Source organism: Mustela erminea, chromosome 16 (genome assembly GCF_009829155.1).
Source record: "Mustela erminea isolate mMusErm1 chromosome 16, mMusErm1.Pri, whole genome shotgun sequence".
Lineage (NCBI taxonomy): Eukaryota > Metazoa > Chordata > Mammalia > Carnivora > Mustelidae > Mustela > Mustela erminea.
In genome coordinates this window covers 82,406,511-82,419,511 of record NC_045629.1, presented here as the reverse complement: position 1 = coordinate 82,419,511, position 13,001 = coordinate 82,406,511, and the positions used below count along the sequence as shown (strand labels likewise).

Sequence of the window (13,001 nt, the reverse complement as noted above, 5' to 3'; positions counted from 1 at the left end):
CAAATAAATAAATAAAATCTTAAAAATAAATAAATAAATAAATAAATAAATATCTAGCTACCTAACACAGAGGAAGATGCCAGCAGAACAGTCACAAGAAACCGGGGAGCCTTCACTATGGCTGGTTTTCTAGTTGGCTTAAGGCCCAAGAGGGAAAGTCCCTTGGATCAGGTTGGCCCGTCTTGGAAAACAAAGGGGACTTTTTTCCTTTGGGTGATCCATCAGACATTTCCCGTTTCCTAAATTATTTACCCAGGATACCTGTTGTACAGTTTCCACCTTGGCTGTCCCGTGAAGAGTCGAGAAGAACCATAGTATCTAGGACTGGGAGCCGATGAGTTTTTGCTGGAGAGGTGAGCCGCTATGTTCCATGTGCCATAGCTCCCTGTAATGTATGATTGTATGACCCCGTGCTCCCAACTGGGAGCTCCTAGCTGGCATAGAGATCCTCCTACAAACTGGTGAACTGCTGGTTTTCAGACCCTTCCCAGCAATGTGTCACGTGGAACTATTAATAAATACAAGTTACTGGAGAGTTCATCTGACCTGGTGTGCAGGGGACGATTATCCGATGTCACAGAGAATGATTGGGTGGTTATGTTGGTAGAGGATATACACACGCTGCATGGGATACTGGACTTTTAACAATTAGTCTGTACTTGAATTGATCTGGGTGGGGGATACAGGTACCCTGAGAGGATTGAAGTAGATCCATACCTGTGTCTGTGGAGTTCTCTGAGGAAGGCCGTTGGCCCTGACTGTGGATCCTCACACTCATGTGTTCTCCTGTTCTCAGAGTCCCTGAGCTCTTTTGGGGCTCAAGGATATACCAGTGTCATTGGTTAGTAACTAGGGCCTGGAGCCTAGTTTAGATGTCTTGGGGTTAATAATATTCTGGTATTAAAGATAAAGGGAGGGGCACCTGGGTGGCTCAGTGGGTTAAGCCTCTGCCTTCAGTTCGGGTCGGGTCATGATCTCAGAGTCCTGGGATCGAGCCCCGCATTGGGCTCTCTGCTCAGCAGGGAGCCTGCTACCCTGCTAACCGCCCCCCCAACTGCCTGCCTGTTTGTGATCTCTCTCTCTGTCAAATAAAAACTTTAAAAAAAAAAAAAGATAAAGGGAAATGTGATTCTTAGTTTTAGGGTGAAATATAGCACCATTTGGGTTCATAGCTTTAGTTCTAGGGTCCTTGCTAGAAGTTTGAGGGATGGAGACCCAAATAGGCAGTTGGACAGACTGTTGGCTCACGTGCTTGTTTTGGAAAGACAGGGGAAGGAAACAGTAGTCACAGGGCAGAGAGTACTGGGACGGTCGCTGAACAGGTTGGCAGACTGAACCAACATAGGATAAGGGTGTCTACTGTCTATTGCTTGTGTAGGGTCAGTTGGGTTATCTGGTTGGAGTCTTATAGATTTGTTAAATCCAGCTGGACTACTGTTTTCATGGTACCGGAAATAGTAGAAACACAAGACCTGCTTGCTGTGTCTGGAGCCTCCGGGATCCTCCTTTTACCTTCACAGGTGTTCATACAGGCTTCAGGCCTAATCAGTGTGATTTTAAGACATGTCTGAAGTCATTATTTCTTTTCCCATTTTTAATTAGAGGTGTCTACAGAGAAAACCCCCTTTGTTTCCATAGCGTGCTGAAATCATAAACAACCTTGAAGGCCTATCTCCTGGAGATAAAGATTTTTAACTTTTAAGCTTTAAATGGGAGGACGTATGCCTGTTAGAGCCGTCAGTGCTGCCACTGAGCACAGAGGTGACTCCCATAACACAGTGACCAGAAGTTTAGAAATCCAGGGGCGCCTGGGTGGCTCAGGTGGCTGAGTGTCCAACTCTTGCTTTCTGCTCAGGTCGTGGTCTCGTGGGTCGTGGGATCAGCCCTGCCGTCAGCCCTACATCCTGCCCCAGGTTGGGCTCCCCACAGAGCAGGGAGTCTGCGTGAGATTCTCTCTCTCTCTCTCTTTCTGCCACCTCCCTCCCCTTTCCTATCTTTTTCAAATAAATGAATACATCTTTAAAAAGTTTTAGGAAGTCCAGGACAGGATATACCTAAATTATTTTTAATATTCTAACTTGACAAAGCACTTGTATACTTTTGTTATTTTTTTACAGTGCAAAAAATGAGAAGGGTTAAAAAAAGTGACAAGGGTTTATCAGTGTAGGAAGTTCCTGTAATATTAAGAAGGGAAAAGATAGTTTTCCTTCTGGATCCCAAGACGGAATCTGTTTAACATATGTTTTAGGAGTTTAGCTAATTGGATATATGGAAAAGATTATTTCTGATTGTTTCTAGGTTTTACTCCTTTTATCAGGTAAGGGAACAGATCACAATGTTGGCCAGTAGTCACCCCTATGTTTCTGAGTTTAAATATGCAGAAGGAGGGGCGCCTGGGTGGCTCTGTTGGTTGAGCATCTGCCTTCAGTTCAGGTCGTGATCTCCGGATCTTGGAATCGAGCCCTGCATCAGGCTCGGTGGTGGTGGTGGAGGGGTGGTGTCTGCTTCAGCCTCTCCCCCCTGCCCTTCCCCACACTGTGCTCTCTTGTTCTGTCAAATAACTAAACAAAATCTTTAAAACATAAACAAAAACACACAAGTTAACCTGGCAATTCACAGACCTGTACCCCTGATGATAAAAATATATGTTTATAAAAAATAAAAAATTTAAAAAAATACACACACACACAAGTTACACACTTAACACATGTAACTTTAGATTTAAAACCTGCTCATCTCAACAGCATTTTGTCAGTATGGGTTTTATAAATATCAGATATGTTTAAATAGGCTGAACGTAAGTAGGACTGCTCATAACTCAGCACAGTCGCGCTCTTTCTATTTTGCCATTCCTCATTTCCTCAGGATTTTTTTTATGTCTCCAAAAATTACTCATAGTTACCTTCAAGGTCTCAATATTACCAATCTTAGAAATCAATTTAAAGTTGATATTAAAGGCTAATGTTGAATATTTTCATCAGAAATACAGCATGAAAATTTTTATAGTGATATCTCAGATAAAATAAATGATTTACATAATTGGCCATATTTTCTGAAGTCCAAAAAACAATCTGTTTAATAAAAATATTAGTTGAATTGTTATACAGACAGTCCGTGCTGTGCGTGGCTCCAGTATGCACAAATACCAATTTCTGTGGCTTCAGTGACACCAGTCCTCAGTGGCATGGTTCAGTTGTAGTTCACACATAAGTCAGCTGGGAGCCGCTGTGTACGGTGTGAACTCAGTCTGCAGAGCACTACAGAAATGACAGATGTGATGTGTGACCGGTAGCCAGTCGCAGTACTTCTGTCCCGGTCTGTTGTTGACGGGCCGCCCTGCGTCTGTGACTCAGTTTATACACAGACAGCAGATATGCAGTCGTGGTGCCTTCTTGTTTGCCAGTGATCAACCCCTGTGACATTTTACAAAAATGGACTGTCATAGGAGGGAATTGGGCAACAAAGATGAAATGCAGAGTTGAAGCAGCAAAGGGTCGCCCAGGAAGTGGAATGGAACGTGCTGAGCACCTGTGAAGCCGGCGACTCCCGTGGAGCGGGGGCAGCGGAGCCCTCGGCTTGCCTGCAGCGGCCCTAGGAACCGGGGGACGCGTTGCATTAATCTGGCCAGTGGACCCAGGAGTTATTTCAGCTTTTAAGGCCTGTGCTGGAGTTTGGGCAGGCTCAAAATGCTGCAGCTGGAGATGATGCAGATGCAGAAATGCCAGCAGCACGGCAGGAAGTAACTAAGAGTGCTGAGAGTGTGCACACACGCGTGGGTGTGCGTGCAGTGCGACAGACACTTCCTGCACCGTGCAGATCGCCATGCGGGGTTCTGACTGAGAGTCACAGAAACAGGTAGTTGACTGTAGGAAGGTCGCCTTTGCTGTGGAGCCGGACTTGCTAATTGCGTAGTCAGAGGAGCTTCGTAAATAAAGGCGAACTTACTGACGAAGAGAGTTGTGGTAAAACAGAGAATGTTCCGGTGGACGTGAACCTGGCAAGAAAGTTCGTTATCAGACGTGCTTTCGCAGATGGCTTACGACACTGAACGTACAAGGGATAAAGTGCTAGATGCTGACTCGAAACTTAGAAGGGAGTAGGACAGTTTGGCCAGGCATTGGAAAGATGCTCACTCCGTATCCTTAGTCATGGAGTGGGGGGAGGACAGAGGCAAGTGCTGTTCAGGCCACGTGGGCAAGTCATCGTAGGGCCCCACACTCCTGTGCGAGGCGAGAGCCACTCGTGCTTGCGTCCGTTGGAATGCGTGCCGTACTGGTTATCTGTTGCTGACGGCAAGTCATCCCAACACTGAGTGGCTTAAAGTGACAAGAATTACTTTGTTCAGATCTGCAGTCTGGACAGGGCTCGACAGGGACAGCTGTTTCCGTGTGGTGGGAGCTCGGGTGTCACAACTGGGAGCCAGAGGAGCCCTCCCGGAGGATGGCTCAGAAGCCTGTGCTGGCTCTTGGTGGGAAGCCCGGCTCAGGCTTCGGTTGTCAGAGCTCAGTTCTTGGGCTTCTGGAGAGCCTGTTGGTTGGGTTTCGTGAGCGAGTAGCCCAAGAGAACCAAGGGAACCTGGTTTGCCTTTTCATACCTAGCGTAGGATGTTTCTTAGGCTGGTCAGAAGCCCCCCCAGACTTGAGGGCAAGGAACGTAGCCTACACCTGTTGGAGAGACAGTCAGGACCAGTGTTACAGCTTCTTTGGGAAAATACAGGCTGTCACATACTGATACTGTAACATTGAATATCTAAGTCGTGTGAGCTCTTGTAAAATCCACGTAGGAAATTTAGTATATTCGGGTTAGACTCTGTGAGAAGAGAAACCCAAATCTTGTGCGGAAGGAGAAAGTTTTACACCCGTCTGGTTTGTTGAAGGGTTTACTGGAACCAGGGTCATCACCAACTCCTTAAAAATTCTCCAAACTTGTTTATGTCTGAAGGTGTTTAAATTGAGCGGGTCAGTGTGCGCTCTTTGTTGCGGCCCTCCTGTCTGGTGGGCAGCGCGAGTGTTATTAAAGGGCCGGCGCCTTTCAAGCATCCCCAGTTCGTGGTCTCGGCGGATCTTAGCGTGTCAGAGCGAGGATCATCTAGAGGACTCGGGAAGATGCTCCTTTCCCCTCTCTCACATGTGCTGTGTTACGCGGGGCGTTTACCTCGGACTGGGGGGTGAGGCCCAGAGTGAAGCCCAAGGTTTGTCAGCACCTGGTTTCCTCACACCCTGACTTGGGACTTCTTTCAAGAGCTGAAAAAGTGTCTGTCTCCTGTGTAAAGGGAGAGCTGAGGCTCCGGCAGTCAGCAGCGAGGTCAGCGTTGCCGATGCAGGAAGCCCCAGGCCCCCCGCACAGGGCTGTCTGGACTGGGGCCTTGGGCCGAGTCCCGGGGCCTCTGGTGCTGAGCTGATGGCAGCGCTTTCTCTGCGGAGACGTGTGTCCGCTGCTTCCTGAAGCCCCGTGACGGGTTCTGCCGTGGACTTCGGGCCGTGGAGGCGTGTTGCAGTAACGTTTTTGGCTTGGCGTATCCCTTGGCACGCTCGGTGTCGCGGGTAGTGACTTTCACTGCTGGGATGCCAGCTCCTCGGAGCGACTCTGGGGACGCGGGGTTGCCTGTCAGGACGCAGCTGCACTGTGTGTGTGCATCCCGCTGTCCGGCCCGGGGAGCGAGAGAGAGTGTGGAGTCGACCAGAAGTGTCGTTGATTGCATCCGACCGCCCAGCAACCTGGCCGCATTCATTCTTAATTCTAGCAGTTCACCCGTATGTTATTCTCAGAGATTTTCTTCCCACATAACCGTGCAGTCTGGGAATAGGGATACTTCTCTTCCTTCCTTCCCAGCCCTGAGTTTTGCCTTCATTTTCGCCCATGGAACCTGGCCGGGAAGCCTTCCAGAACAGTGGCGACCAGAGGTGGTAGTGGTGGGCACCTACCCACTCATTCTTGTTCCTGGAGGCGGGGCAGGGGCTCTTCCCAGCGTTATGTAAATTAGGTTTAATGTAAATACCCCCTTCAGTTCAAGGAAGCTGCTTCCTGTTTTTATTTTGCTTAGAGATTTTATCCTGAGTGGCTGGTAAACTTGGCCGGATGCTTTTCTGCATATATTAAGACACCTGTGGTTCTCCTCCTTTCTGAAATCTGGTTGGTTAGATTGATTGGTTAAAAAAAAATTAAGAGGGTTTTTGTTTGTTTGTTTTGAGAGCTGTTTTAGGCTTGCAACAAACTTGAGGGAAGGTCCAGGGATTTCCCCTCTGCCCGCTGATCTGGTACCGTGCACAGCCGTACGGTCGTCAGCACCCCCAGCAGAATGGTGCTTGTGTTATACGTGGACTTACCGATCACCCGAAGTGCACGATCTGCTGTACGGTTCACTCTGGGGGTGCACACCCTGTGTGTGGACAGATGTATAGTGACATGTGTCATCATGATACGTCATACGTACTCTTCTCACTGCCCTAAAAATCCCTTGTGCTCCACATTTTCATCCCTGCCCCTCCTCCCCAACTCTGCATCTACTGAAATTTTACTGTCTCTGTGGTTTTGCCACTTTCAGAGTGCTGTATAGTTGGATTCGTAGAGTGTGCTCGGCTTCTCAGTAACATGCATTTACAGTTCCTCCAAGTGTTTTCGTGGTTTGGTAGCTCACTGCTTTTTCGCACTAAATGTTCATTGCCGGGATGGACCACAGTTCGCTTACCCTTTCCCCTGCTGAAGGGTGTCTTGGTGGCTTCCATGTTGGTGGTAGGAAGACGGCTGTTGCAAACACAGAGCGCTTTTTGAATGTTTAACTGCCTTTGCATTCTTCTGACGAACCCCTCTTGGTTATAATACGTTATTTAAAAATATTGTGTGATTAAATTTGCTGATTTTTTAAAAAGATTTTTGCACCCGTGTTGATAAGAAAGATTGATTTGTACGCTTTCTTGTGTCGTCCTTGTCTGCTTTTCTATCATTGCTTTGCTGGTCTCGTATGGTAAGTTGGGAAATGTCCTCTATTTGTTCAGTAGAAGAATTTCTGTAAGATTAATATCATTATTCCTTAAATTATTGGAAGAACTCAGATATTCCTTTGTGGGAAGAATTTTAATTCAGATTGACCATTTTTAATGGAAGATGCCTATTTCGGCTTTATGTTCCTGGTCTTGGTTTTGTACTCCAGCAGTTTATAGTGGCTTAAGTTGTACTTTGCGAAGAATTGTGTGTGCATCTCAGGGTACCTGGGTGGCTTCGTCGGTTAGGTGTCTGCCTTTGGCTTGGGTCATGATCCCAGGGTTCTGGGATCGAGCCCCAAGTCAGGCTCCCCGCTCAGTGGGTCGCCTGCTCCTCCCTCTCCCTCTGCCGCTCCCCCTGCTTTCGCGCTCTCCTTCTCTCTCTCTTTCTCAGTTAAATAAATAAATAAACTCTTTAAAAAAAATTGTATATGCATCTCAACTTTCATGTTCATTGACATATAGTTCGTGACTTTCTCTTGTCAGTATCTGATACTCTGTCATCACCTCCCGTTAAGAACATCCTCTTCTCTGTTCTGCTTCATCCTTGATGACGTTGGTTTCCACCGGACCTTTTTCCCTTGGTTAGTCTTGCTAGATGTCTATCAGTTCCATTATTCTTGTCAAAACAAACCAGCAAACCTTGATTTTGTTCAACTGCTAAATGCACTGTGAGATGGTGGATATTTAGATCACTAATTTCCGATCTTCATTGCTAGTACGTGCATTTAGGAGTATAGATCTTAGGGACTGCAGGCTGACTCAGCAGGTGGAGTGTGTAAATCTTGATCTTGGGGTTGTAAGTTTGAGCCCCAGGATGGCTGTAGAGATTACTTAAAAATAAAGTCTTTAAAAAAAAGTGAGTGTGGATTTTAATGGATTCACAGCTCTGTCTGCATGTAGCGCCGATCTTTCTTTTAATTGCATTGTTAAATTCAGAATACTCTGAGTTTCTTTTTGGCTAATGGGTTACTTGAAATACGTTGCTTGGTTTCCAGACAGTTAGGGATTTTCTAGTTGTTTTGTAGTTGTCCAGCTTTAATGCTAGACACAATATACTTTAGTAACGTCAGTCCTGATGCTCATGGCATCCTGCTCTTCACCCGGCCCTTGGCCGGTTTCAGTGACTGCCTCCTGTGCACAGGCAGCGAGCGTTCCCCTGCAGACAGGACTTGGGCTGGGGCCTAGAGCTTTCTGTTGGTTAGAGTGAGTCTGTCGGCCGTGCTCTTGTGTCTCATGTCCTGGGCCCGGGTGGACTCCTCATCCTTCTGCCTGTTTTCAGCCTCACCAGCTTCTAGAGGCTCCCTCTGGGCTTGGTTCCAGGATTGGTGACTGTCTTAAGGGGACGCCTACCTAGCAGAGTATGTGTCCTGCTCACCAGAGTCCTGGGGTCCCCACGCTTCTCACTTGATCTCTCATGGCCAAAAGCTCAGCTGCTTTGTGTCTCATCGGTGGCTTTTCTTGGATCTTCAGGCTCTCGAAGGCCCAGAATTGGCAGATGTCCTTTGGGAAAAGGCAGCTGTTCAGTGTCTCTTACGTCTCCATCTGTGTCCCCTGCTGTCCTGGTTGCCTCACAACATCTCGGACTCGAAAACATTGGGCTGGTTTTTAATCTGACTTTTCTGAGTTTTCTCAGTGGGAGTGTTCGTCTTGGCCAAACTACCCCCACGTTCAAGTGGGAGTCCTCCTGTCACACGGACAGACTTGGGTTGGTTTTGCTTCCTGGTTCAGTTTTGTTTTCAGCTGTGACTGGGCTGACTCTCCTGCTGAGGCACTGGCTAAGCGGGAGGGCCTGGCTTTACCTCTGGGGTTTTCGACTCCAGGGCCGCGTGTGTGTCCTGCCCACTCCCGGAGCGTTCGTTGCGTGAGGAGAGAGCCGCAGCTCAGTGCGAGGTTTCAGACGGAGGCAGCACAAGGAACGTACTTGGCTTTCCTGGGAGATTTCCCCCCAGATTTAAAGGCTGGGATTTTACAAGGGAGGACGGTGAGGGGATATTGTTCATAGATGGTGAACTTTTGACAGAGCTGAAATAGGACCTTTCAATTTGTCAAGAAACATTTAACAAGTATTTGTGACGCTGCTGTGAATTCGCTGCCGCCATGGGTGCCGGGGAGCAGGGATGGTCCCGGTGAGTCAGGTCTCCGCTCTCCTGATGCTCCCCTTCTGCGCGTGACGTGCCAGAGGGAAGAACGTCGGACAGTGTTGTCAGTATGAGGACCAGCGCGCCACGTTTTAATAGATTTCAAATATGGTACACTCACCATTTTTTTTTTCTCTTCTAGAGTATGACAGATACATAGCATCTAGCAAAATAATGGCAGCTGCTTACCTTGACCCAAACTTGAATCATACACCGAATTCGTGTACCAAGACTCACCTGGGCGCCGGCGCGGAGCGGTCCCCCGGGGCAATGGAGCGGGTGTTGAAAGTCTTTCATTACTTTGAAAACAGCAGCGAACCAGCTACTTGGGCCAGTATTATCAGGCACGGGGATGCGACTGATGTCCGGGTAGGTACATCTTCCTGGAGGTAGCGCCATGGACATTTAGGTTAAATAAGCATGTAGGTTAATGGCACAAACCAAAAAAAGATAAAAATTTTTATTCCCGTATTACAGTAATGTTACCTTTTGCTTTATAATATTTATTCATGTAATTTGTGACTGACCAGAACTTTAAGTGTAAAATCTCTTAGGAAAATAATAACTGAACCATATGTTATCCATATAAAGCTATGCATGTGTTTCTCTCTCCCTTTTTTTAAACTCTTTAGTATAGAAGAGAACACAGTAATTAAAATAACCTCTAATACTTAGGAAATAAACTATTTTCTAGAAAGGGAATCTTGACGGTATCTGCATGACCCCAGATAGGATAGATTCTTCAAAAACTGACTGGGTCCGTATACCAAACACTTGCCAAGGTTCTGGGGCTGTCAAGGGTCCCTGCTTCTCCAGCCTCCTGTCTGCTGGAGGGGGGCGGGGGACACCTGTGGCCTTAGTTGCAGGGCAGACAGAGTGTGCTTCCCCGGCGAGCCTGGTGGCGAGGAAGCCTGCGTGATGCTGCGCGTGGCTGGTGGCCTGTGGGCCAGGAGTGGTGAGAGGCGCGAAGAGCCCAGGTTGCTGGGAGTGGGCGCGGTGAGCGGGCAGCAGCGCGCTCTCAGAGAACCGGGTTCAGGACATCAGTTTTCAGCAAGTGTTTACTTTGTCCACGTGTTACAGAACCACTGCTCCTTCCTTCCCCTCTGCCTACTCCCGTGTTCATCTCTAGGGAGGACAGTGTCCAGTGCCAGGATGAACAGATGTGTCTGTTCCCCCTTTCTTTTCATAACAATGAAGCTAATTCATCTGCTCCTCTTTAACTTATATGCCTGAAGTACTTTTAGCAAATTAAAGGGATAATTTCCCATTATCTCTATAATGTTGGAGTCCTCGCTGTTCAGGCGGATTCATTATTCAAAGGTGAATAATTCATTCAGACTTAAATATGTATTAACATCTGCTGTAGTTGAATGTAGTAGTCTCTTGTTACAAACTTTTTATGAAGCTTGATGGCTTTTCCTAATTTTCCTGTAGTTTTGTTTTACATTTAACCTTATAAACACAATCACTTGGTAGCAAGGCCAGCAGCTGGTGTTCTGTCTTAATGTCTTAATGTTAATTGGAGGATTTACGATGGAGACAAACCTTGCAAACGTAGAGTTTATGGGAAGGCTCTTAGTGTATGTTCTAGTCTTTGTGAATTTCAGTTACAGTGAATGAGGAAGTTTGTTAAAAACATTGCATCAACCTTAATAAACTTCTGAGTATTCGCACAGGAGGGGTGCCTCTCAGAGATATGAATTTGACAAGACATTTAGCAGATATTCAAGACTGATTATATCCAAAAATGCACCTTGGAAAGGCTCCACGACAAAGGTGTTTTGGTATCAGATTTACTGCACACAAGAGGATCCACATCAAGGAGAAAACCAGTGATCACCGGGCACACGTCAAGCCTGTAGCCAATGTTACAAACTTATCAGACATGGAAAGCATTTATGTTGTGAAGAAGAAAGCCAGATTCACATACCTGAGTTATGAGAACATATTTGTTGAACTTTTTTGAAGATCAGTACAAGCACATCCATGTAACTGAGACCCGGGTGGTTTTATTTCATAGTAATTGATAAATGTTTGAAATTTAACAGCTCCCATCAGCTGATGATTTTTCAACTTGAGGCAAAGAACTCTGAGGTGGCATTGATTGGTTCGCGAGAGCTTTTCCTGTGATGGAAGCTGATTCATGACCTGCTTTCATTTAATGCCGTGACATTTGGAAATGCAGTATTTTATTGTGAATTAATGGATCTGTACGACTGAGCGAAATAGGACCGAAGCACATGTCCATGCCGTCTTTCTCCTCAGGGAGCGTCACACAAGGAACGGTACAGACCAAGGCACGCGCCTGTGTTGTTAGGCAGGAGTACAGTGGAAGGAAGAGGGCGGCCCTTGAGGCCCGGTGACCTACGGCCGAAGTGCGGGGGTCGGAGTGGAAGTGTGGGCACGTGGCAGAAAGAAATAGACCATTTAGTAATGGTAGCAGAGAAGAAGCCAGGCCACCCAGTTTCTGCGAAGAGTTGGCTTACTGTCGTCCACAACAACGACGTAGTTCGATTCCGACCCTCACTGCTGCGCCGCCTGCCCCAGTAGCCGAGTGCAGCTCGCGCGCCCCGAGGTAGCTAGTCTCAGCTGCTGTTTTCTCGGGACAAACACAAGGTTCTGCAGATGTAGTGTGGAAGTAGAATGTAAAATATCTCATTAGTAACCTATTTTGATTGCCTGTTGAAAAGACCATGTTCTTGACATCGTAGGTTAAATAAAATGTTATTAAAATTGAATTGATCCATTTCTTTTTACCTTTTTTTTTTTTTTTTTTTAGAAATTTTAAAGGAACATACAGCTTGCTTGCATTTTTATTTCTGCCAGACAGTTGCGCTCTGTAGAAAGTAGCGATCAGAGAGACTGCCTGAGTCGGAAGTACCGCCACCTCTGGGGGCATTGAGAGGCTTATTTGCAGCAGGAAATACCTGGATTCTTGTTGCAGTTCATAACCGAGGTTTGATCTCTCATGCTGCGCTTCGTAATTTTGCTCCTTTCACATGTATGTGCTACTCCTATTTAGTTAATTTCAATGTTCGGTTCTTGAGAGGATCCCCAGGACCTCTCAAGAGGTTATAGGCAATGTGTGCCAGGCAGCGACAGAAGAGGCTCCTTTGTGAAGGGACCTGAGAGTCTCAGGGGCAGGTCCTGTGACTCAGAGTCCGTCACCGCCCCACGTGGCCACAGCTGTGCGGGAGGAGGCCCCGAACCTCCTTGTGGGGGTCTGTGAGACGGGCACGGGAGCACCTTCTCTCTTCGCCTTCGGCCTCAACCCATGTGACTGCCCAGGCACCGCCTGAATCAGGTGCAGGTCGTACCCCAAGTCCCGATTCCCGACAAGTGCTGGCGGGCTCGCGCATCCTGCCCTAAGGAAGCAGCGGCCCACGGACGCAGACATCCCTTACCTTGGCCGTGGCTTTGGCCCCCGGTCGGCCTCGTGCTCCAGGCAGCTCTGGAGCTCTGGTTGAGGTCAACCCCAAAGCACCAAGGTTAACCCATGCCGGACTATATTGAATACGAACGGTCATCTAGAAACATGGTAGTGGTACTTCAGAGTCGTAAGAGTTACAGGAAACTCCAGATTCTACCAGAGGACTCCCCCGCTTGGGAAACAGAATGACATTGACTTCTGCAGTGCTGGATGCAGGACTGGACAGTGTCTTCTCAGGGCTCAGGGAAGGAACTTGTACCTCAGAAGTCTTCCACACAGACTGCTCGTGAAGATGTGGGACGAAGGTGTTTTGTAGAGAAGTAGGGTGTAGGACGTTAATACCACAGGCTCTCTTTAAGAAAACAGTTAGGAGACTTAATGGATCCGACCCGGGAGCCCAGAAAGCAGTGCTGGAGGGATGTGGGCTGCGGCCTGCGTGCAGCCCCCTCG

At 47.5% G+C, this 13,001-nt stretch overlaps 1 protein-coding gene across 17 annotated transcripts in view; it reads left to right on the top strand.

Moving 5' to 3' along the window:
* Positions 1 to 13,001, top strand: part of PTK2 (protein tyrosine kinase 2) — a 248,642-nt gene that overhangs the window by 72,651 nt on the left and 162,990 nt on the right. For 15 of the 17 annotated variants that reach the window (XM_032315953.1, XM_032315950.1, XM_032315952.1 and 12 more), the window contains one exon: positions 9,264 to 9,490. In XM_032315953.1, coding sequence (XP_032171844.1) covers positions 9,296 to 9,490 — 195 coding nt within the window. In that variant the 5' untranslated portion in view covers positions 9,264 to 9,295. Of the gene's footprint in view, positions 1 to 256; positions 354 to 9,263; positions 9,491 to 13,001 lie in introns of those variants that run through there. The other 2 variants (XM_032315947.1, XM_032315954.1) reach the window with 2 other exon arrangements.